General features: G+C 47.7%; 1 protein-coding gene across 1 annotated transcript; it reads right to left on the bottom strand.

The window, feature by feature from the left end:
* Window positions 1–6,199: 6,199 nt before the first annotated feature.
* LOC135047506 (large ribosomal subunit protein P2-like) lies at window positions 6,200–24,217 on the bottom strand. The gene is made up of 5 exons (XM_063955456.1): window positions 24,109–24,217; window positions 22,760–22,883; window positions 19,988–20,036; window positions 7,374–7,469; window positions 6,200–6,408 (listed from the first exon to the last, which is right to left on the bottom strand). Exons 2-5 carry the CDS (start codon window positions 22,880–22,882, stop codon window positions 6,338–6,340), a joined length of 339 nt encoding a protein of 112 aa, XP_063811526.1. The 5' UTR covers window position 22,883; window positions 24,109–24,217; the 3' UTR covers window positions 6,200–6,337.
* Window positions 24,218–24,813: the final 596 nt, after the last annotated feature.

Raw genomic sequence — 24,813 nt, forward strand, 5'->3', positions numbered from 1 at the left:
GGCAGAGCTGCGGACTCGTCCCCAGTTCTCTCCCTAAGGTGGTGTCAGTGTTTCACCTGAACCTGCTTATTGTGGTGTCTTGCGCCTACTAGGGACTTGGAGGACTCCAAGTTGCTAGATGTGGTCAGGGCCCTGAAAATATAGGTTCCAGGACGGCTGGAGTCAGGAAAACTGACTTGCTGTTATCCTGTATGCACCCAACAAACTGGGTGCTCTTGCTTTTAAGCAGACTTTTGCTAGTTGGATGTGTAATACAATTCAGCTTGCACATTCTGTGGCAGGCCTGCCACAGCCAAAATATGTAAATGCCCATTCCACAAGGAAGGTGGGCTCATCTTGGGCGGCTGCCCGAGGGGTCTCGGCTTTACAACTTTGCCGAGCGGCTATTTAGTCAGGGGCAAACACGTTTGTAAAATCCTACAAATTTGATACCCTGGCTAAGGAGGACCTGGAGTTCTCTCATTCGGTGCTGCAGAGTCATCCGCACTCTCCCGCCCGTTTGGGAGCTTTGGTATAATCCCCATGGTCCTTTCAGGAACCCCAGCATCCACTAGGACGATAGAGAAAATAAGAATTTACTTACCGATAATTCTATTTCTCGGAGTCCGTAGTGGATGCTGGGCGCCCATCCCAAGTGCGGATTATCTGCATTACTTATACATAGTTACAAAAATCGGGTTATTATTGTTGTGAGCCATCCTTTCAGAGGCTCCGCTGTTATCATACTGTTAACTGGGTTCAGATCACAGGTTGTACAGTGTGATTGGTGTGGCTGGTATGAGTCTTACCCGGGATTCATAAATCCTTCCTTATTGTGTACGCTCGTCCGGGCACAGTACCTAACTGAGGCTTGGAGGAGGGTCATAGGGGGAGGAGCCAGTGCACACCACCTGATCCTAAAGCTTTACTTTTTGTGCCCTGTCTCCTGCGGAGCCGCTATTCCCCATGGTCCTTTCAGGAACCCCAGCATCCACTACGGACTCCGAGAAATAGAATTATCGGTAAGTAAATTCTTATTATTTTCTCTGACGTCCTAGTGGATGCTGGGACTCCGTAAGGACCATGGGGATTATACCAAAGCTCCCAAACGGGCGGGAGAGTGCGGATGACTCTGCAGCACCGAATGAGAGAACTCCAGGTCCTCCTCAGCCAGGGTATCAAATTTGTAGAATTTAGCAAACGTGTTTGCCCCTGACCAAGTAGCTGCTCGGCAAAGTTGTAAAGCCGAGACCCCTCGGGCAGCCGCCCAAGATGAGCCCACTTTCCTTGTGGAATGGGCTTTTACAGATTTTGGCTGTGGCAGGCCTGCCACAGAATGTGCAAGCTGAATTGTACTACAAATCCAACGAGCAATCGTCTGCTTAGAAGCAGGAGCACCCAGCTTGTTGGGTGCATACAGGATAAACAGCGAGTCAGAATTTCTGACTCCAGCCGTCCTGGAAACATATATTTTCAGGGCCCTGACAACGTCAAGCAACTTGGAGTCCTCCAAGTCCCTAGTAGCCGCAGTTAGCACAATGGGTTGGTTCATGTGAAATGCAGAAACCACCTTAGGGAGAAATTGAGGACGAGTCCTCAATTCTGCCCTGTCAGAATGAAAAATTAAGTAAGGGCTTTTATATGATAAAGCCGCCAATTCAGACACACGCCTGGCTGAAGCCAGGGCTAACAGCATCGACACCTTCCATGTGAGATATTTTAAGTCCACAGTGGTGAGTGGTTCAAACCAATGTGACTTTAGGAAACTCAAAACAACATTGAGATCCCAAGGTGCCACTGGAGGCACAAAAGGAGGCTGTATATGCAGTACCCCTTTTACAAATGTCTGAACTTCAGGCACGGAAGCCAGTTCTTTCTGGAAGAAAATCGACAGGGCCGAAATTTGAACCTTAATGGACCCTAATTTTAGGCCCATAGACAGTCCTGTTTGCAGGAAATGGAGGAAACGACCCAGTTGAAATTCCTCTGTAGGGGCCTTCTTGGCCTCACACCACGCAACATATTTTCGCCAAATGCGGTGATAATGTTTTGCGGTTACATCCTTCCTGGCTTTGATCAGGGTAGGGATGACTTCATCTGGAATGCCTTTTTCCTTCAGGATCCGGCGTTCAACCGCCATGCCGTCAAACGCAGCCGCGGTAAGTCTTGGAACAGACAAGGCCCCTGCTGGAGCAGGTCCTTTCTTAGAGGTAGAGGCCACGGGTCTTCCGTGAGCATCTCTTGAAGTTCCGGGTACCAAGTCCTTCTTGGCCAATCCGGAACCACGAGTATAGTTCTTACTCCTCTCCTTCTTATGATTCTCAGTACTTTTGGTATGAGAGGCAGAGGAGGGAACACATACACTGACTGGTACACCAACGGTGTTACCAGAGCGTCCACCGCTATTGCCTGAGGGTCCCTTGACCTGGCGCAATACCTGTCTAGTTTTTTGTTTAGACGGGACGCCATCATGAACACTGCTGACAGTGCTATCACATGATTTTTCGCCCAGCGAAGAATCCTTGCAGCTTCTGCCATTGCCCTCCTGCTTCTCGTGCCGCCCTGTCTGTTTACGTGGGCGACTGACGTGATGTTGTCCGATTGGATCAATACCGCCTGACCCTGAAGCAGGGGTTTCGCTTGACTTAGGGCATTGTAAGTGGCCCTTAGTTCCAGAATGTTTATATGAAGAGATGTTTCCATGCTTGACCACAAGCCCTGGAAATTTCTTCCCTGTGTGACTGCTCCCCAGCCTCTCAGGCTGGCATCCGTGGTCACCAGGATCCAATCCTGAATGCCAAATCTGCGGCCCTCTAGTAGATGAGCACTCTGCAGCCACCACAGAAGAGACACCCTTGTCCTTGGCGACAGGGTTATCCGCTGATGCATCTGAAGATGCGATCCGGACCATTTGTCCAGTAGATCCCACTGAAACGTTCTTGCATGGAATCTTCCGAATGTAATCGCTTCGTAAGAAGCCACCATTTTTCCCAGGACCCTCGTGCACGGATGCACTGACACCTGGCCTGGTTTTAGGAGGTTCCTGACTAGCTCGGATAACTCCCTGGCCTTCTCCTCCGGGAGAAACACCTTCTTCTGGACTGTGTCCAGAATCATTCCTAGGAACAGTAGACGTGTCGTTGGAATCAGCTGCGATTTTGGAATATTTAGGATCCACCCGTGCTGACGTAACACTACCTGAGATAGTGCTACTCCGACTTCTAACTGTTTCCTGGACCTTGCCCTTATCAGGAGATCGTCCAAGTAAGGGATAATTAAGATGCCTTTTCTTAGAAGAAGAAACATCATTTCGGCCATTACCTTGGTAAAGACCCGAGGTGCCGTGGACAACCCAAACGGCAGCGTCTGAAACTGATAATGACAGTTTTGTACTACAAACCTGAGGTACCCTTGGTGAGAAGGGTAGATTGGGACGTGGAGATAAGCATCTTTGATGTCCAGAGACACCATATAGTCCCCTTCTTCCAGGTTCGCTATCACTGCTCTGAGTGACTCCATCTTGAATTTGAACCTTTTTATGTAAGTGTTCAAGGATTTCAGATTTAAAATTGGTCTCACCGAGCCGTCCGGCTTCGGTACCACAAACAGCGTGGAATAATACCCCTTTCCTTGTTGTAGGAGGGGTACCTTGATTATCACCTGCTGGGAATACAGCTTGTGAATGGCTTCCAAAACTGCCTCCCTGTCGGAGGGAGACTTTGGTAGAGCAGACTTCAGGAACCGGCGAGGGGGAAACGCCTCGAATTCCAGTTTGTACACCTGCGATACTACCTGTAGAATCCAGGGGTCCACTTGCGAGTGAGCCCACTGCGCGTTGAAATTCTTGAGACGGGCCCCCACCGTCTCTGAGTCTGCTTGTAAAGCCCCAGCGTCATGCTGAAGACTTGGCAGAAGCAGGGGAGGGCTTCTGCTCCTGGGAAGCGGCTGCATGGTGCAGTCTTTTTCCTCTTCCTCTGCCCCGGGGCAGAAATGAGTGGCCTTTTGCTCGCTTGTACTTATGGGAACGAAAGGACTGAGTTTGAAAAGACGGTGTCTTTTTCTGCTGATGTGAGGTGACCTGGGGTAAAAAGGTGGACTTTCCAGCCGTTGCCGTGGCCACCAGATCCGATAGACCAGCCCCAAATAACTCCTCCCCTTTATACGGCAATACTTCCATATGTCGTTTGGAATCCGCATCCCCTGACCACTGTCGCGTCCATAATGCTCTTCTGGCAGAAATGGACATAGCACTTACTCTTGATGCCAGGGTGCAAATATCCCTCTGTGCATCACGCATATATAGTAATGCATCCTTCAAATGCTCTATAGTTAACAATATATTGTCCCTGTCCAGGGTATCAATATTTTCAGTCAGGGAATCCGACCACGCGACTCCAGCACTGCACATCCAGGCTGAAGCGATAGCTGGTCGCAGTATAACACCAGTATGTGTGTATATACTTTTTAGGATATTTTCCAGCCTTCTATCAGCTGGTTCTTTGAGGGTGGCCGTATCAGGAGACGGTAACGCTACTTGTTTAGATAAACGTGTGAGCGCTTTATCTACCCTAGGGGGTGTTTCCCAACGCGCCCTAACCTCTGGCGGGAAAGGGTATAGTGCCAATAATTTATTAGAAATTAGCAGTTTTTTGTCGGGGGAAACCCACGCTTTATCACACACCTCATTTAATTCATCTGACTCAGGAAAAACTATTGGTAGTTTTTTCACACCCCACATAATACCCTTCTTTGTGGTACTTGTAGTGTCAGAAATGTTCAATGCCTCCTTCATTGCCGTGATCATGTAACGTGTGGCCCTACTGGACATTACGTTTGTCTCCTCACCGTCGACACTAGACTCAGTATCTGTGTCTGTGTCGAACCACTGAGGTAACGGGCGTTTTAGGGCCCCTGACGGTGTCTGAGACGCCTGGACAGGCACTAATTGATTTGCCGGCTGTCTCATGTCGTCAACAGTTTTTTGCAAAGTGCTGACATTGTCACGTAATTCTTTAAATACGATCATCCAGTCAGGTGTCGACTCCCTAGGGGGTGACATCACTAACCCAGGCAATTGCTCCGCCTCCACATCATTTTCCTCCTCATACATGTCGACACACACGTACCGACACACAGCACACACACCGGGAATGCTCTGATAGAGGACAGGACCCCACCAGCCCTTTGGAGAGACAGAGGGAGAGTTTGCCAGCACACACCAAGCGCTATATATATATATATATATATACAGGGATAACCTTATATAAGTGTTACTCCCTTTTATAGCTGCTGTTTTTATTATTAGCTGCCAATAGTGCCCCCCCTTCTCTTTTTTACCCTGATTCTGTAGCAGGTCTGCAGGGGAGAGTCAGGGAGCCGTCCTTCCAGCGAAGCTGTGAGGGAAAATGGCGCTTGTGTGCTGAGGAGATAGGCTCCGCCCCTTCACGACGTCCTTATCTCCCGCTCTTCTGAAAAAATGGCAGGGGTTAAATACATCCATATAGCCCAGGAGCTATATGTGATGTATTTCTTTTTGCCAACCTAAGGTATATCTGTTATATTGCGTCTCAGGGCGCTCCCCCCCCAGCGCCCTGCACCCTCAGTGACCGGAGTGTGAAGTGTGCTGAGAGCAATGGCGCACAGCTGCAGTGCTGTGCGCTACCTTAGTTGAAGACAGGACCGTCTTCTGCCGCCGATTTCACCGGACCTCTTCGCTCTTCTGGCTCTGTAAGGGGGCCGGCGGCGCGGCTCCGGGACCCATCCAGGCTGAACCTGTGATCGTCCCTCTGGAGCTAATGTCCAGTAGCCTAAGAAGCCCAATCCACTCTGCACGCAGGTGAGTTCGCTTCTTCTCCCCTTAGTCCCACGATGCAGTGAGCCTGTTGCCAGCAGGACTCACTGAAAATAAAAAACCTAAAATAAACTTTTATTCTAAGCAGCTCAGGAGAGCCACCTAGCCTGCACCCTTCTCGTTCGGGCACAAAAATCTAACTGAGGCTTGGAGGAGGGTCATAGGGGGAGGAGCCAGTGCACACCACCTGATCCTAAAGCTTTTATTCTTGTGCCCTGTCTCCTGCGGAGCCGCTATTCCCCATGGTCCTTACGGAGTCCCAGCATCCACTAGGACGTCAGAGAAATAACAAATATAAAATGTGTGTTTGTTTTCCAGTTTCTGTATCCCTTAAAATTTAAACTTCTGTAAAAAATACAGAAACTACAATTGGTTGAAATCACTTTAATGTCCATTCCGTAGTTGTTAACTGGCACCCTGACCATACAGTTTCACAATTCTAAATTATTTCAATGCTTCAAGTCAGTCTAATGGAAAGTTGCTTTATTGTGTCATAACAAGAGGTAATTAGTCAAACAGCCCGAATCCCATGTCTTCATCAGACTCTTCCGATTCCTCTTTTACTTCTTCTTTCTTTTCTGTTAAGATAAAGACATCTACATTAAAGAATGCATGCGGAATGATTCTTTACATCATTAATTGTAAACACCAAACAGCTGCAGTTTATTACAATGTATCTGTATGTGTCTTTCAGTGTCAGGTTGAATGTACCATGAACACAAGGTACTGAAGAGTTGACAGGGTGGACTGGTACAGCCCTAAATTCATGTAGACACTTCTGAACTAGAAATGCCCTGATATATGCCTGGCAAGAACCACGTCTTTAGCAACGGCTGAAAGGCTAGAACTACAAGTGCCAGCTAAACATGCGTGTCAGAGCACACCGTAAGAAATAATTATAATTTTGTTTTTGAGAATGATGTCTGGCCCATCAACAGCATGGTGATAAACTTTTAATAATGAACCAACATGTTTTAAGAATTCACTTATTTAAGTGTACAGTATATGTAGCAGAGCTGTATTGATGTCCGTGGGTGCCCAAACTAATTAAACGTAATAAAATATGCTGGTGATGATATTAAAAAGTATCATGTGTAAATACTCCCATCACCACAAATGTGTTAGACACACTGTAGTGCCACCTGTTCATATTATGGCCAGCAGTGCTCCCTGAAAATAAAAAACCTAACAAAAGTCTTTTTCAGAGAAACTCAGAGCTCCCCTGCAGTGCATCCAGTCTCCTCTGGGCACAGGATCTAACTGAGGTCTGGAGGAGGGGCATAGAGGGAGGAGCCAGTGCACACCCATCTAAAGTCTTTAGAGTGCCCATGTCTCCTGCGGAGCCCGTCTATACCCCATGGTCCTACGGAGTCCCCAGGATCCTCTAGGACGTAAGAGAAATGTATATATTGTTTCTTGGAATGGCATTTTAATATCAACTGTATCTGATCAGTTATTTAACAACTATAGAGTTGTTTTAGATAAGGAAAAACTCTGCATGCAACGCAAAAGTCACAAATGTTTCCTACACTCAAAGACTTACCTGGTGGGGCAGCTCCACCAGCAGCTGGAGCAGATGCAGACGCAGGAGCAGCAGACACAGCTCCCCCAGAGGGTACAGAACACAGTTTGGAAAGGCCTGGTAACAAAAAATAAATAAAAAATAAGTCACACAATCTATGCTATCACGGAAAGAGAAGTTATTGCTGCACAATCATACCCATAACTAGATATCAATGTAGTATATACTGTATGTTGGTGTCAAAAATGCATCAGCCCAATAGCTAATAAAGCTATGACATACAGCTAATCCATGACTATGGAAGGCAAGCAAGCCTGTACTAAAGGCAAACTACTAAAGCTGTGTGTTCTAAACACTGAAAGGATTAAATAATAAGAATTTACTCACCGGTAATTCTATTTCTCGTAGTCCGTAGTGGATGCTGGGAACTCCGTAAGGACCATGGGGAATAGCGGGCTCCGAAGGAGGCTGGGCACTCTAGAAAGATCTTAGACTACCTGGTGTGCACTGGCTCCTCCCCCTATGACCCTCCTCCAAGCCTCAGTTAGGTACTGTGCCAGGACGAGCGTACACAATAAGGAAGGATTTTGAATCCCGGGTAAGACTCTTACCAGCCACACCAATCACACCGTACAACTTGTGATATGAAACACAGTTAACAGTATGAAACAATAGAGCCTCTCAACAGATGGCTCAACAATAACCCGATTTAGTTAACAATAACTATGTACAAGTATTGCAGATAAACCGCACTTGGGATGGGCGCCCAGCATCCACTACGGACTACGAGAAAATAAGAATTTACTTACCGATAATTCTATTTCTCGGAGTCCGTAGTGGATGCTGGGGTTCCTGAAAGGACCATGGGGAATAGCGGCTCCGCAGGAGACAGGGCACAAAAAGTAAAGCTTTAGGATCAGGTGGTGTGCACTGGCTCCTCCCCCTATGACCCTCCTCCAAGCCTCAGTTAGGATACTGTGCCCGGACGAGCGTACACAATAAGGAAGGATTTTGAATCCCGGGTAAGACTCATACCAGCCACACCAATCACACTGTACAACCTGTGATCTGAACCCAGTTAACAGTATGATAACAGCGGAGCCTCTGAAAGGATGGCTCACAACAATAATAACCCGATTTTTGTAACTATGTACAAGTATTGCAGATAATCCGCACTAGGGATGGGCGCCCAGCATCCACTACGGACTCCGAGAAATAGAATTATCGGTAAGTAAATTCTTATTTTCTCTATCGTCCTAGTGGATGCTGGGGTTCCTGAAAGGACCATGGGGATAATACCAAAGCTCCCAAACGGGCGGGAGAGTGCGGATGACTCTGCAGCACCGAATGAGAGAACTCCAGGTCCTCCTTAGCCAGGGTATCAAATTTGTAGGATTTTACCAACGTGTTTGCCCCTGACTAAATAGCCGCTCGGCAAAGTTGTAAAGCCGAGACCCCTCGGGCAGCCGCCCAAGATAAGCCCACCTTCCTTGTGGAATGGGCATTTACATATTTTGGCTGTGGCAGGCCTGCCACAGAATGTGCAAGCTGAATTGTATTACACATCCAACTAGCAATAGTCTGCTTTAGAAGCAAGAGCACCCAGTTTGTTGGGTGCATACAGGATAACAGCAAGTCAGTTTTCCTGACTCCAGCCGTCCTGGAACCTATATTTACAGGGCCCTGACAACATCTAGCAACCTGGAGTCCTCCAAGTCCCTAGTAGGCGCAAGGCACCAAAATAAGCTGGTTCAGGTGAAACACTGACACCACCTTAGGGAGAGAACTGGGGACGAGTCCGCAGCTCTGCCCTGTCCAAATGGACAACCAGATATGGGCTTTTTTGAGAAAAAAACCACCAATTTGACACTCGCCTGGTCCAGGCCAGGGCCAAGAGCATGGTCACTTTTCATGTGAGATGCTTCAAATCCACAGATTTGACTGGTTTTAAACCAATGTGATTTGAGGAATCCCAGAACTACGTTGAGATCCCACAGTGCCACTGGAGGCACAAAAAGGGGGTTGTATATGCAATACTCCCTTGACAAACTTCTGGACTTCAGGAACTGAAGCCACTTCTTTCTGGAAGAAAATCGACAGGGCCGAAATTTGAACCTTAATGGACCCCAATTTGAGGCCCATAGACACTCCTGTTTGCAGGAAATGCAGGAATCGACCGAGTTGAAATTTCTTCGTGGGGCCTTTCTGGCCTCACACCACGCAACATATTTTTGCCACATGTGGTGATAATGTTGTGCGGTCACCTCCTTTCTGGCTTTGACCAGGGTAGGAATGACCTCTTCCGGAATGCCTTTTTCCCTTAGGATCCGGCGTTCCACCGCCATGCCGTCAAACGCAGCTGCGGTAAGTCTTGGAACAGACATGGTACTTGCTGAAACAAGTCCCTTCTTAGCGGCAGAGGCCATAAGTCCTCTGTGAGCATCTCTTGAAGTTCCGGGTACCAAGTCCTTCTTGGCCAATCCGGAGCCATGAGTATAGTTCTTACTCCTCTACGTCTTATAAGTCTCAGTACCTTAGGTATGAGAAGCAGAGGATGGAACACATACACCGACTGGTACATCCATGGTGTTACCAGAACGTCCACAGCTATTGCCTGAGGGTCTCTTAACCTGGCGCAATACCTGTCCCGTTTTTTGTTCAGACGGGACGCCATCATGTCCACCTTTGGTATTTCCCAACGGTTTACAATCATGTGGAAAACTTCCCGATGAAGTTTCCATTCTGCCGGGTGGAGGTCGTGCCTGCTGAGGAAGTCTGCTTCCCAGTTTCCATTCCCGGAATGAAACACTGCTGACAGTGCTATCACATGATTTTCCGCCCAGCGAAAAGTCCTTGCAGTTTTTGCCATTGCCCTCCTGCTTCTTGTGCCGCCCTGTCTATTTACGTGGGCGACTGCCGTGATGTTTTTCCCACTGGATCAATACCGGCTGACCTTGAAGCAGAGGTCTTGCTAAGCTTAGAGTATTATAAATTTACCCTTAGCTCCAGTATATTTATGTGGAGAAAAGTCTCCAGACTTGATCACACTCCCTGGAAATTTTTTCCTTGTGTGACTGCTCCCCAGCCTCTCGGGCTGGCCTCCGTGGTCACCAGCATCCAATCCTGAATGCCGAATCTGCGGCCCTCTAGAAGGTGAGCACTCTGTAACCACCACAGGAGAGACACCCTTGTCCTTGGATATAGGGTTATCCGCTGATGCATCTGAAGATGCGATCCGGACCATTTGTCCAGCAGATCCCACTGAAAAATTCTTGCGTGAAATCTGCCGAATGGAATTGCTTTGTAGGAAGTCACCATCTTTACCAGGACCCTTGTGCAATGATGCACTGATTTTAGGAGGTTCCTGACTAGCTCGGATAACTCCCTGGCTTTCTCTTCCGGGAGAAACACCTTTTTCTGGACTGTGTCCAGAATCATCCCTAGGCACAGCAGACTTGTCGTCGGGATCAGCTGCGATTTTGGAATATTTAGAATCCACCCGTGCTGTTGTAGCAGTATCCGAGATAGTGCTACTCCGACCTCCAACTGTTCCCTGGACTTTGCCCTTATCAGGAGATCGTCCAAGTAAGGGATAATTAAGACGCCTTTTCTTCGAAGAAGAATCATCATTTCGGCCATTACCTTGGTAAAGACCCGGGGTGCCGTGGACAATCCAAACGGCAGCGTCTGAAACTGATAGTGACAGTTCTGTACCACGAACCTGAGGTACCCTTAGTGAGAAGGGCAAATTTTGGACATGGAGGTAAGCATCCCTGATGTCTCGGGACACTATATAGTCCCCTTCTTCCTGGTTCGTTATCACTGCTCTGAGTGACTCCATCTTGATTTGAACCTTTGTAAGTGTTCAAATTTTTTTAGATTTAGAATAGGTTTCACCTAGCCTTCTGGCTTCAGTACCACAATATAATGTGGAATAATACCCCTTTTCTTGTTGTAGGAGGGGTAATTTGATTATCACCTGCTGGGAATACAGCTTGTGAATTGTTTCCCATACTGCCTCCTTGTCGGAGGGAGACCTTGGTAAACCAGACTTCAGGAGCCTGCGAAGGGGAAACGTCTCGACATTCCAATCTGTACCCCTGGGATACTACATGTAGGATCCAGGGGTCCTGTACGGTCCCAGCGTCATGCTGAGAGCTTGGCAGAAGCGGTGGAACGCTTCTGTTCCTGGGAATGGGCTGCCTGCTGCAGTCTTCTTCCCTTTCCTCTATCCCTGGGCAGATATGACTCTTATAGGGACGAAAGGACTGAGGCTGAAAAGACGGTGTCTTTTTCTGCAGAGATGTGACTTAGGGTAAAAACGGTGGATTTTCCAGCAGTTGCCGTGGCCACCAGGTCCGATGGACCGACCCCAAATAACTCCTCTTCCTTTATACGGCAATACACCTTTGTGCCGTTTGGAATCTGCATCACCTGACCACTGTCGTGTCCATAAACATCTTCTGGCAGATATGGACATCGCACTTACTCTTGATGCCAGAGTGCAAATATCCCTCTGTGCATCTCGCATATATAGAAAATGCATCCTTTAAATGCTCTATAGTCAATAAAATACTGTCCCTGTCAAGGGTATCAATATTTTTAGTCAGGGAATCCGACCAAGCCACCCCAGCTCTGCACATCCAGGCTGAGGCGATCGCTGGTCGCAGTATAACACCAGTATGTGTGTATATACTTTTTATGATATTTTCCAGCCTCCTGTCAGCTGGCTCCTTGAGGACGGCCCTATCTATAGACGGTACCGCCACTTGTTTTGATAAGCGTGTGAGCGCCTTATCCACCCTAAGGGGTGTTTCCCAACGCGCCCTAACTTCTGGCGGGAAAGGGTATACCGCCCATAATTTTCTATCGGGGGGAACCCACGCATCATCACACACTTCATTTAATTTATCTGATTCAGGAAAAACTACGGTAGTTTTTTCACATCCCACATAATACCCTCTTTTGTGGTACTTGTAGTATCAGAAATATGTAACACCTCCTTCATTGCCCTTAACGTGTGGCCCTAATAAGGAATACGTTTGTTTATTCACCGTCGACACTGGATTCAGTGTCCGTGTCTGTGTCGACCGACTAAAGTAAACGGGCGTTTTAAAACCCCTGACGGTGTTTCTGAGACGTCTGGACCGGTACTAATTGTTTGTCGGCCGTCTCATGTCGTCAACCGACCTTGCAGCGTGTTGACATTATCACGTAATTCCCTAAATAAGCCATCCATTCCGGTGTCGACTCCCTAGAGAGTGACATCACCATTACAGGCAATTGCTCCGCCTCCTCACCAACATCGTCCTCATACATGTCGACACACACGTACCGACACACAGCACACACACAGGGAATGCTCTGATAGAGGACAGGACCCACTAGCCCTTTGGAGAGACAGAGGGAGAGTTTGCCAGCACACACCAAAAACGCTATAATTATATAGGGACAACCTTATATAAGTGTTTTCCCTTATAGCATCTTTTATATATTTCTAACGCCAAATTAGTGCCCCCCCTCTCTGTTTTAACCCTGTTTCTGTAGTGCAGTGCAGGGGAGAGCCTGGGAGCCTTCCCTCCAGTCTTTCTGTGAGGGAAAATGGCGCTGTGTGCTGAGGAGATAGGCCCCGCCCCTTTTTCGGCGGGCTCGTCTCCCGCTCTTTAATGGATTCTGGCAGGGGTTAAATATCTCCATATAGCCCCCGGAGGCTATATGTGAGGTATTTTTAGCCAAAAAAGGTTTTCATTTGCCTCCCAGGGCGCCCCCCTCCCAGCGCCCTGCACCCTCAGTGACTGCCGTGTGAAGTGTGCTGAGAGGAAAAGGCGCACAGCTGCAGTGCTGTGCGCTACCTTAAGAAGACTGAGGAGTCTTCTGCCGCCGATTCTGGACCTCTTCTCGTTTCAGCATCTGCAAGGGGGCAGGCGGCGAGGCTCCGGTGACCATCCAGGCTGTACCTGTGATCGTCCCTCTGGAGCTAATGTCCAGTAGCCAAAGAAGCCAATCCATCCTGCACGCAGGTGAGTTCACTTCTTCTCCCCTAAGTCCCTCGTTGCAGTGATCCTGTTGCCAGCAGGACTCACTGTAAAATAAAAAACCTAAGCTAAACTTTTCTAAGCAGCTCTTTAGGAGTGCCACCTAGATTGCACCCTTCTCGGCCGGGCACAAAAATCTAACTGAGGCTTGGAGGAGGGTCATAGGGGGAGGAGCCAGTGCACACCACCTGATCCTAAAGCTTTACTTTTTGTGCCCTGTCTCCTGCGGAGCCGCTATTCCCCATGGTCCTTTCAGGAACCCCAGCATCCACTAGGACGATAGAGAAATAGAATTACCGGTGAGTAAATTCTTATTTTCTCTGACGTCCTAGTGGATGCTCGGAACTCCGTAAGGACCATGGGGATTATACCAAAGCTCCCAAACGGGCGGGAGAGTGCGGATGACTCTGTAGCACCGAATGAGAGAACTCCAGGTCCTCCTCAGCCAGGGTATCAAATTTATAGAATTTTGCAAACGTGTTTGCCCCTGACCAAGTAGCAGCTCGGCAAAGTTGTAAAGCCGAGACCCCTCGGGCAGCCGCCCAAGATGAGCCCACCTTCCTTGTGGAATGGGCATTGACAGATTTTGGCTGTGGCAGGCCTGCCACAGTATGTGCAAGCTGAATTGTACTACAAATCCAACGAGCAATAGTCTGCTTAGAAGCAGGAGCACCCAGCTTGTTGGGTGCATACAGGATAAACAGCGAGTCAGATTTCCTGACTCCAGCCGTCCCGGAAACATATTTTCAGGGCCCTGACAACGTCTAGCAACTTGGAGTCCTCCAAATCCTTAGTAGCCGCAGGCACCACAATAGGCTGGTTCAGGTGAAACGCTGACACCACCTTAGGGAGAAACTGGGGACGAGTCCTCAATTCTGCCCTATCCATATGGAAAATCAGATAAGGGCTTTTACATGATAAAGCCGCCAACTCTGACACTCGCCTGGCTGAAGCCAAGGCCAATAACATGACCACTTTCCACGTGAGATATTTCAGATCCACGGTTTTTAGTGGCTCAAACCAATGTGATTTTAAGAAACTCAACATCACGTTGAGATCCCAAGGTGCCACAAGGAGGCACAAATGGGGGCTGAATATGCAGCACTCCTTTCACAAATGTCTGAACTTCAGGTACTGAAGCTAGTTCTTTTTGAAAGAAAATTGACAGAGCCGAGATCTGTACCTTAATGGAGCCCAGTTTTAGGCCCATATTCACTCCTGCTTGCAGGAAATGCAGAAATCGACCTAGTTGAAATTTCTCTGTTGGGGCCTTTTTTGGCCTCGCACCATGCAACATATTTCCGCCATATGCGGGGATAATGCTTTGCCGTAACATCTTTCCTGGCTTTAATAAGCGTAGGAATGACTTCCTCCGGAATGCCCTTTTCCATCAGGATCCGGCGTTCAACCGCCATGCCGTCAAACGCAGCCGCGGTAAGTCTTGGAACAGACAGGGGCCCTGCTGCAGCAGGTCCTGTCTGAGCGGCAGAGACCACGGGTCCTCTGAGATCATCTCTTGAAGTTCCGGGTACCACGCTCTTCTCGGCCAATCCGGAACCACGAGAATTGTGTTTACTCCTCGCTTTCTTATTATTCTCAATACCTTTGGTATGAGAGGTAGAGGAGGGAACACATAAACTGACCGGTACACCCACGGTGTCACTAGAGCGTCCACAGCTATCGCCTGAGGGTCTCTTGACCTGGCGCAATACTTCTCTAGTTTTTTGTTTAGGCGGGACGCCATCATGTCCACCTGTGGACGACCCCATTGATTTACAATCATTTGGAAGACTTCTGGATGAAGTCCCCACTCTCCCGGGTGGAGGTCGTGCCTGCTGAGAAAGTCTGCTTCCCAGTTGTCCACTCCCGGGATGAACACTGCTGACAGTGCTAGTACATGATTCTCCGCCCATCGGAGAATTTTTGTGGCTTCTGCCATCGCCGTCCTGCTTCTTGTGCCGCCCTGTCGATTCACATGGGCGACTGCCGTGATGTTGTCTAAATGGATCAGCACCGGCTGGTGTAGGAGCAGGGATTTTGCTTGACTTAGGGCATTGTAAATGGCCCTTAGTTCCAGAATATTTATGTGAAGGGCAGTCTCCTGACTTGACCATAGTCCTTGGAAATTTCTTCCCTTTGTGACTGCCCCCCAGCCTCGTAGGCTGGCATCCGTGGTCACCAGGACCCAGTCCTGTATGCCGAATCTGCGGCCCTCCAGAAGATGAGCACTGTGCAGCCACCACAGAAGAGACACCCTGGTTCGTGGAGACAGGGTTATTAAACGATGCATCTGAAGATGCGATCCGGACCACTTGTCCAACAGGTCCCACTGAAAAATTCTGGCATGGAACCTGCCGAATGGAATTGCTTCGTAAGAAGCTACCATCTTTCCCAGGACCCGCGTGCAGTGATGCACCGATACCTGTTTTGGTTTTAGGAGGTCTCTGACTAGAGAAGACAACTCCCTGGCTTTCTCCTCCGGGAGAAACACTTTTTTCTGGGCCGTGTCCAGAATCATTCCCAGGAACATTAGACGTGTCGTGGGGACCAGCTGTGACTTTGGGATATTCAGAATCCAGCCGTGCTGGCTCAGCACTTCCTGAGATAGTGCTACTCCCACTAACAACTGTTCCTTGGATCGTGCCTTTATTAGGAGATCGTCCTAGTATGGGATAATTAAAACTCCCTTTTTTCGAAGGAGTATCATCATTTCCGCCATAATCTTGGTAAATACCCTCGGTGCCGTGGAGAGTCCAAACGGCAGCGTCTGGAATTGGTAATGGCAATCCTGTACCACAAATCTGAGGTACTCCTGGTGAGAATTGTAAATGGGGACATGCAGGTAAGCATCCTTGATATCCAGGGATACCATGTAATCCCCCTCGTCCAGGCTTGCAATAACCGCCCTGAGCGATTCCATCTTGAACTTGAATTTTTTTATGTATGTGTTCAAGGATTTCAAATTTAAAATGGGTCTCACCGAACCGTCCGGTTTCGGCACCACAAATAGTGTGGAATAGTAACCCCGGCCTTGTTGAAGTAGGGGTACCTTGATTATCACCTGCTGGGAATACAGCTTGTGAATCGCTGCTAGCACCGCCTCCCTGTCTGAGGGAGCAATCGGCAAGGCGGATTTTAGGAAACGGCGGGGTGGAGTCGCCTCGAATTCCAGCCTGTATCCCTGAGATACTATTTGAAGGATCCAGGGATCCACCTGTGAGCGAGCCCACTGATCGCTGAAATTCCTGAGGCGGGCCCCCACCGTACCTGGCTCCGCCTGTGAAGCCCCACCGTCATGCGGCGGACTTGGAAGAGGAAGCGGGGGAGGACTTTTGTTCCTGGGAACCTGCTGTTTGCTGCAGCCTTTTTCCCCTGCCTCTGCCTCTTGACAGAAAAGACCCTCCTTTTCCCCGCTTATTTTTCTGGGACCGAAAGGACTGAACCTGATAAAATGGCGCCTTCTTAGGCTGTGAGGGGACATGGGGTAAAAATGCTGACTTCCCAGACGTTGCTGTGGAAACTAGGTCGGAGAGACCATCCCCAAATAATTCCTCCCCCTTATAAGGCAAAACTTCCATGTGCCTTTTGGAATCTGCATCTCCAGTCCACTGGCGAGTCCATAAGCATCTCCTAGCAGAGATGGATAATGCACTTACTTTAGATGCCAGCCGGCAGATTTCCCTCTGTGCATCTCTCATGTATAAGACTGAGTCTTTGATATGGTCAATTGTTAGCAGGATCGTGTCTCTGTCTAACGTGTCAATATCTTCTGACAGTTTATCTGACCACGCAGCGGCAGCACTGCACATCCATGCTGACGCAATAGCTGGTCTGAGTATAATGCCTGAGTGTGTATATACAGACTTCAGGATCGCCTCCTGCTTTCTATCAACAGGTCCCTTAAGGGCGGCCGTATCCTGGGACGGTAGTGCCACCTTTTTAGACAAACGTGTGAGCGCTTTATCCACCTTCGGGGGTGTTTCCCAACGTAACCTATCCTCTGGCGGGAAAGGGAACGCCATTAGTAGCTTCTTAGGAATTAACAATTTCTTATCAGGGGAAGCCCACGCTTCTTCACACACTTCATTTAATTCATCTGACGGGGGAAAAACTACAGGTAGTTTTTTTCTCCCCAAACATAATACCCTTTTTTGTGGTACCTGGATGTAAATCAGAAATATTTAACACCTCTTTCATTGCCTCAATCATGCAGTGAATGGCCTTAACGGGCATTAAATTTGACTCATCGTCGTCGACACTGGTGTCAGTATCCGTGTCGACATCTACTTGTGCCACCTGAGATAGCGGGCGTTTCAGAGCCCCTGATGACTTTTGAGACACCTGGACAGGCACGAGCTGAAGACTCAGCTGTCCCACAGTCGGCATGTCGTCAAATTTTTTATGTAAGGAGTCTATACGTGCACTCATTTCCTGCCATAATACCATCCACTCAGGTGTCTGACCCCCAAGGGGTGACATCCCTGCTAAAGGCATCTGCTCCCCCTCCACATCATTATCCTCCTCAAACATGTCGACACAGCCGTACCGACACTCCACACACACAGGGAATGCTCCCACAGAGGACAGGACCCACAAAAGCCCTTTGGGGGGACAGAGTAAGAGTATGCCAGCACACACCAGAGCGCTATATATATACAGGGACTAACTGAGTTATGTCCCTAATAGCTGCTTTTCAATATAATATACTGTATACAGTGCCAATTTTAATGCCCCCCCTCTCTTTTCCCTCTTACTGTACTGTAGAATTGCAGGGAGCTTCCTTCCAGCCGAGCTGTGAGGGAAAAATGGCGCCAGTGTGCCGAGGAGATAGGCTCCGCCCCTTTTTCGCGGCGTATTCTCCCGCTTTTTATGGGATTCTGGCAGGGGTATTTACCTCATATATAGCCCCAGGGGCTATATATTGAGGTATTTTAGCCAGCCAAGGTGTTTTTATTGCTGCCTCAGGGCGCCCCCCCCCAGCGCCCTGCACCCTCAGTGACCGGAGTGTGAAGTGTGTATGAGGAGCAATGGCGCACAGCTGCAGTGCTGTGCGCTACCTTGGTGAAGACAGGATGTCTTCATGCCGCCGATTTTCCGGACCATCTTCTTGCTTCTGGCTCTGTAAGGGGGACGGCGGCGCGGCTCCGGGACCGAACATCAAGGCTGGGCCTGCGGTCGATCCCTCTGGAGCTAATGGTGTCCAGTAGCCTAAGAAGCCCAATCCGGCTGCAAGCAGGCGAGTTCGCTTCTTCTCCCCTTAGTCCCTCGCTGCAGTGAGCCTGTTGCCAGCAGGTCTCACTGAAAATAACAAATTCTAAGACTATAACTTTCTAAGAGCTCAGGAGAGCCCCTAGTGTGCATCCAACCTCGGCCGGGCACGAAATCTAACTGAGGCTTGGAGGAGGGTCATAGTGGGAGGAGCCAGTGCACACCAGGTAGTCTAAGATCTTTCTAGAGTGCCCAGCCTCCTTCGGAGCCCGCTATTCCCCATGGTCCTTACGGAGTTCCCAGCATCCACTAGGACGTCAGAGAAAGAATGGTTTCTGAAATATCACACTAATGTTGTTTGGGCTTTTGGAAGGAAAAGTCCCTGTGTTTAGTAAGCCACATGCATAGTGACATATGACAGACTGTACTATAGTGGCCTGAAACATGCAATTTGGAAAGATCCTATATACTGGAAAATAAAACTCAATGAATCTTATTGTTCTTGGAAGAATTAAAAGTGATGATCACAATCTGTGTGTGAAGTCACCTGTGTGCTCAAAATGGAGGAGTCTGGCCAATATTTTACTGTTTTTATGGAGACATAGCGAAGTCATTTATTTTTACAGTAAAGGGTGAGTGAACGTTTGTACACTATGGGGGGAATCCAATTACTCACAATGAAGTTGCGGTTTTGTATAAGTGCATCTACGAGTTAAAATATGCGAGTCCCACACTAGAAGGGACCGTGAGTTAGAGTACCATTGCCACAGCAACTCACACCTGTCACAGGGACTAGAACTGCCGCCTGTATGCGATCCCACATTCCGATTACAGGACACCAGCATATTAGTGTAGCTTTATAAACAAAGCAGATGCATAACAAGAACAGGCAACAAATCATGGCATATACATCCATAAAACATAAGGTGCTGTAAACACCATACCATCCACTATAGCTCTGGCGACAGCATCTTTCTTCCGAAAGATAGCACATGCACAGACCTTAGCAAATGCTGACCATTGCCACTTTCACCTATGATGGCTCCATCTTTCTGCAGACATCACTGAACAGATGGTGCTGCAAGCAGAAGGTATAGAGGGAGGCCGGTGTGCGGGCAGCATAGTCCTCCCCTGACCCATAGGCCTGTGTACACACTGCACCTAGTAGCCTACCCGTCTCTCTATGGTACAGCAATGAATACATCGACAAACAGGGATTAGAACTCCTACCAACAATAATCAGTTTGAGGAGTCAATCGTATCTCTTGCACTCTCCAAATATAATATCTTTGTATAACTTGTACTACTTTGCATGTAATTATATACACAATCATTTAAAAACCCAACCGGTACAGAGATGACATTTCTTTACTATTTTACAAGTATAATTACCAGAATTGATGAGACCTTCAAGATCTTTTCCACCAAGTTCAGAAATCACCTATAAAAAGAACAAAATATAAAATTACAGAAAATGTGTGCAGATAAAATATACAAAAACATCTTGTATTTCTGGATCAATGAACTTAAAGTATGCAGTTTAATTATCTGCAGACATAACACTGAAACATTATCTTAACCCATTTGGCAGCTTATGCTTTTAGTCACATGTGACCAGGACAATTTTTAAAACTTTTAATAGAAAAACAAACAAAAAAAAAACCCTTAAATAGTGGGGCCCATGCTGTAACTGTTGGTGGTAGCATTCAGACAGCTCACTTAAGTCTCACTAAAACCTAGGCTCAATGACTCATCTATGGAACCCTGGCGAGGACAAGATTTTCTGTATGAGGTACTCACTACCTTCGCAGAATTGTACATAAAACAATGGGCCCGATTCAGAGGTGGACCCAGATGATGTCTGTGCTGCATGTTCCGTAGCAGCAGATCCGAGAAGTTATTTTAATGCAGCAGAAAGAGTCTGCCAGCTTCCCAGATCCACTGCATGCATCTGAAGATGCAGCAGCCATCTAAGCAATCAGAATCAGCTTTATTGGCCAGGTATACTTGCGTATACTAGGAATATATGTCTTCGGTTTGCTATACAACAGCCAAGTAGGTAACCGATAAGCAGGTGTGTGTGTGTGTGTGTGTGTGTGGGGGGGGGGGGTGTTGCAAGTAAAGTCATACAGATAGGTATACCGTAGGGACACAAGTGAGTTACATGTACCGAGTTCAGCAGGCGGACCGCTTGAGAAAAGACTTTTGAAGCTTCTGGTGGACCCAGCGGGGACAGCCCTGTAACGACTGCCTGAAGGAAGCAAGTTAAAACATGCTGTGGCCGGGGTGTAGCTGGTCCTTTACTATCTTCGTTGCCCGCTTTGTAGCTCTGGACAGGTACAGGTCCTGAACTGAGGGAAAGTCGGCCCCCATGATCTTCTCTGCGGTTCTGGCCACCTTTTGGAGCCTGCATCTGTCCCTCGCGCTGGCGGATCTGTACCATACCAGTATCGAGGCGCACAGTACCGACTCCACAGTAACGGAGTAGAAGAGGAGCCAGAGCTTCTGTGGGATTTTGAACTTTCCTGACAGTGGCGTCAGCGTTGGACCCTCATTTAAGCTCATCTGCTAGGGCTTGGTGCATGGACTTTGATGGTTTCTTGTAGTTGGTTATGGATTGCATTCCTTTGCATACAGATACAGGGTCACTGATGGAGATCGTTTGTCAGAGAACTGCTTTTTTGCTAGCCTGATTTCTTTAGTCAGAGAGTTCCTAGTTCGGTTGTATAGTGCTCTGTCACTGTCTCTCTCTGTCAGATCGTTCAAGTCAGTTGCCGAGGCTTCGAAGACCCCCCATTCCGTGCAGTTGAAGCAGGCCTGAAGCTTCATCTTAGCCTCGTTGGTCCATTTCTTAACAGTCTTGACAACAGGCTTAACCGCTCTCAGCTTTTGTGTATAGGTAGAGAGTAGGTGGACAAGGCAGTGGTCAGATAGGCCAAGTGCAGCACGTGGGATAGACCGGAAGGTAGACTTGAGGGTAGTGTAGCAGTGGTCAAGGATGCGCCCTTCCCTAGTGGGACACTTGACTTGTTTGTACTTCGGTAGCTCCTTGCTCAGGTTAGTTCTGTTGAAGTCGCTCAGCACTATAAGCAGAGAGTATCTCAGCGCAGGAATGCAATCCGTTGGTTTTGATGAGATGTCTGTGTAGAGTAGAACAAGTTAAAGGTAAGTCCTTGGATATTTATGATGATTCATGTCAGTTGTGGTGAATTTAAGCTGTTTTATGGAGATGATCAGGAGCATGCAAAGAGGAGGCAGCCATCTTGGCTGGCATCTAAGTATCCGCATTCTGAGCAACCCTACATTTGCTCAGAATGTCCACCAGAACTAACCTGCCAAGGCCAGTGACTCTGCTCTTGGGAAAACAGTCGCTGGCTTAGGCCTTCCCCCGGAAAAGAAAGCGGCATGCGAGGATATACATAGTGGCACCGAACCTATTCGTTTTTTCTTGTGTTTCCAGCTTTGACCAGTTTATCCCTTTGCTGAACACAATACTTGTATTTACATGAGCTGGGGGCAGTACTTCCCTAAATATTATTCTGTGTAGTTATTACAGAGAAAGTCCAATCATCCACATCAGCTCTTGTATCAGAGGTGCTTACAGTATAAAGTCTTTACCTTAGGGTGGGTACACACAAGAACAATCTCAGACAGATGTTTCTCCGATTTGGCCGTAAACTACGTATCGGGCGGATCGTTCAATGTGTACCCGTGCAGCACGGCTAACCAGATGATATCGTTAATAATGCCATGCTGCTGAATGCAGCATGGCATGTTAGATTGTGATGTTGTCCCACGCATCATGCGTACGCACTTGCCGATAACCGGATCCAGTCGCCTGGCTACACACCATTCTGATGTGTAGCTGGCCTTGAAGACACTATGTAGTGTAATTTTCTTCCCAGGTGCCAATTAACTAGTATTGTTTTGGAGTGTGGCAGGAAACACCAAAAGGACGGGAGTGGACAGTGATGGTAAGTATCACTACTTCTCTGTATAAAACTCACAAAATAAGGCATCATTTGTTGAAAATAAGAGAAGTGGTAAAAGACAATTTGTCCTACAGTGTCAAACATCAAAGTATTTTAATAGGAACGATATTTATGTATTACCATGTCAAAGCGCACCAGGCAATCATAAGTTAACTGTAAACGGATAACTAACCTTTTGTAGACGTTCGTCATCAGCATTAATACCAATGCTGGACAGGATCTTTTTTATATCCTTTGCTGAGGGGCTGCTGTTACCACCAAGGGTGGCAAGCAGGTAAGCGGCCATGTAACGCATTCTACAATAAAAACAAAAAAGTTATAGTTTATATTCACACACAAAAAAAACAAAAAACTATTTCCGTATTATCCACAATCGATTAATGAATTAATATCGTTCCTACAGGTGTTAACTTTTATAAAAAAATAATTTAGGCATCTCTAAAGGCGATACCATTAATATAGCCTTGTATATATGGAAACCATTTCCCCAATTCACTGTCCTGGCTCCACTCAGGAAATTAACCATGTTAAAAATCCCCAATTTGCTAGGTTATCTGGATTTCAAAACATGTTTAATATTCCCGATTCCCCGGCCATTGCAGTATGTTGCAGGTATATAGAAACCAATAGCCAACAAGGCTCTTGTATGACCTACGACCCCCATACATCTGCGGCATACTGCCACAATCTGCTGTTCCCCCAATGTCCGTCTGGGGGCATTGGGAATATTAAACATGTTTAAAAATCCTGATTCCTCATTCACAACCAAAAACTGTTGAGATTGACAAATCAGATTTTTAACATGGTTAATTTCCCCAATTTCCTGCCAAACATCCATGGCCGCTGATCAGTAGTGGTGCCAGCGAATAGGGGAATCTGCTTCAAGGTTCATGGCGGCCATAAGGGGTCTATTTATTTAGGGACAAAATTACCCCTGGATTTATTAGCATTCTTCATTTTCCATACACATTAAAAAAAATAATTTTAGGTTTCTATTTTTTAACAAAGTTTATTTTTTAACGAATGAGCTACTGGAAAGCCATGTCTTAGCTTCTAGTGCAGGGTGCATATGTGAACTGGCAAAACTAGAACGCCAACGCAGGGAAGACCAGGACAGGCCGAAACAGCTTAATAATCATGATCAGAAATAAGTGTACTAAGCTTATGTGGAAGCTGGATCATGAGACCGCCCATGTGTCATCCCATCTAGTATATAAATGTCAGAACTAATTATTACTTCATTCAAAACAAAAGAAAGGAAATGGTTAAACGTAATACACATGTGGCTATGAGGAGCAGCAGAGACCAGCACAGGCAGAGGGTTCCTGTGCATATGCCGGTCACACAGCCCCAGCCAGATAATGGTGCAGCAGCAGCACCGGCGGCGTGTGTCGGCTCTGCCCCTGCCCGCCGACACCATGTGCAGCTCTCCCCGGCGCCCGGGCCAGCAAGCGGGTAGGGACCCCTCACACATGTCATCAAAATAGGGAGAGGCCGCAGGGACCCCCATACATCACTCACTTAAGTCTGTAACAGACACGAAACGATGTGCACGCTCCTGTTCTTCTACTCCGAGAGAGGAAAGAGAGAGAGCACGGGGTTTCCAATGCAAAAAATCTGGGTTAACAGAGATCAAAGGTCAACCGCAAATCCCTTTCTAAAGTCTGACAAAATAATGTCTCCTCGATAGCTAATAAAGTTTTAGCTTAGTACGTGGGGAGCGCTATGTGTTTTGGTGAAGTAATACTTAGATATTAGATATCGTATGGTCCCGAGTGACTGTGGGGAGCATGCGCAGTGAAGCGCATCGCCCTGTACCTAACACGCATGCGCAGTATAAGAGCGTGCTCTAGCATAAACACGGAAATGATATCCCGCATTAGGTGCAGTACTGGTGGCCGGATACATAGTAATGGGTGGTGTAATCGCGCGCATGCGCACTGGGAGACAACACCTGCCCCGTCTTAATTACAGCTAGAGCAGTGGTTCTGAAACTCGGTCCTTAGGACCCCACACAGCAGTGACGTGCGGTGAAGTCAGTGGCTGGGGAGGCAACCAAACCGCCCCCTCCTTAAAAAAAAAAAAAAAAAAACGTAGAGTACCCCTTGCATCGCTGAACCAGCCAGGGGGATAATGCCATAGCAGGGGAGACACTCTGTATGGGGTCCCCCTGCCATAACATTAACACCCCACATTCCACAGAAAGTGGGGCGCCTCAAAATTTTA

The sequence above is a fragment of the Pseudophryne corroboree genome, chromosome 2, assembly GCF_028390025.1.
Source record: "Pseudophryne corroboree isolate aPseCor3 chromosome 2, aPseCor3.hap2, whole genome shotgun sequence".
Lineage (NCBI taxonomy): Eukaryota > Metazoa > Chordata > Amphibia > Anura > Myobatrachidae > Pseudophryne > Pseudophryne corroboree.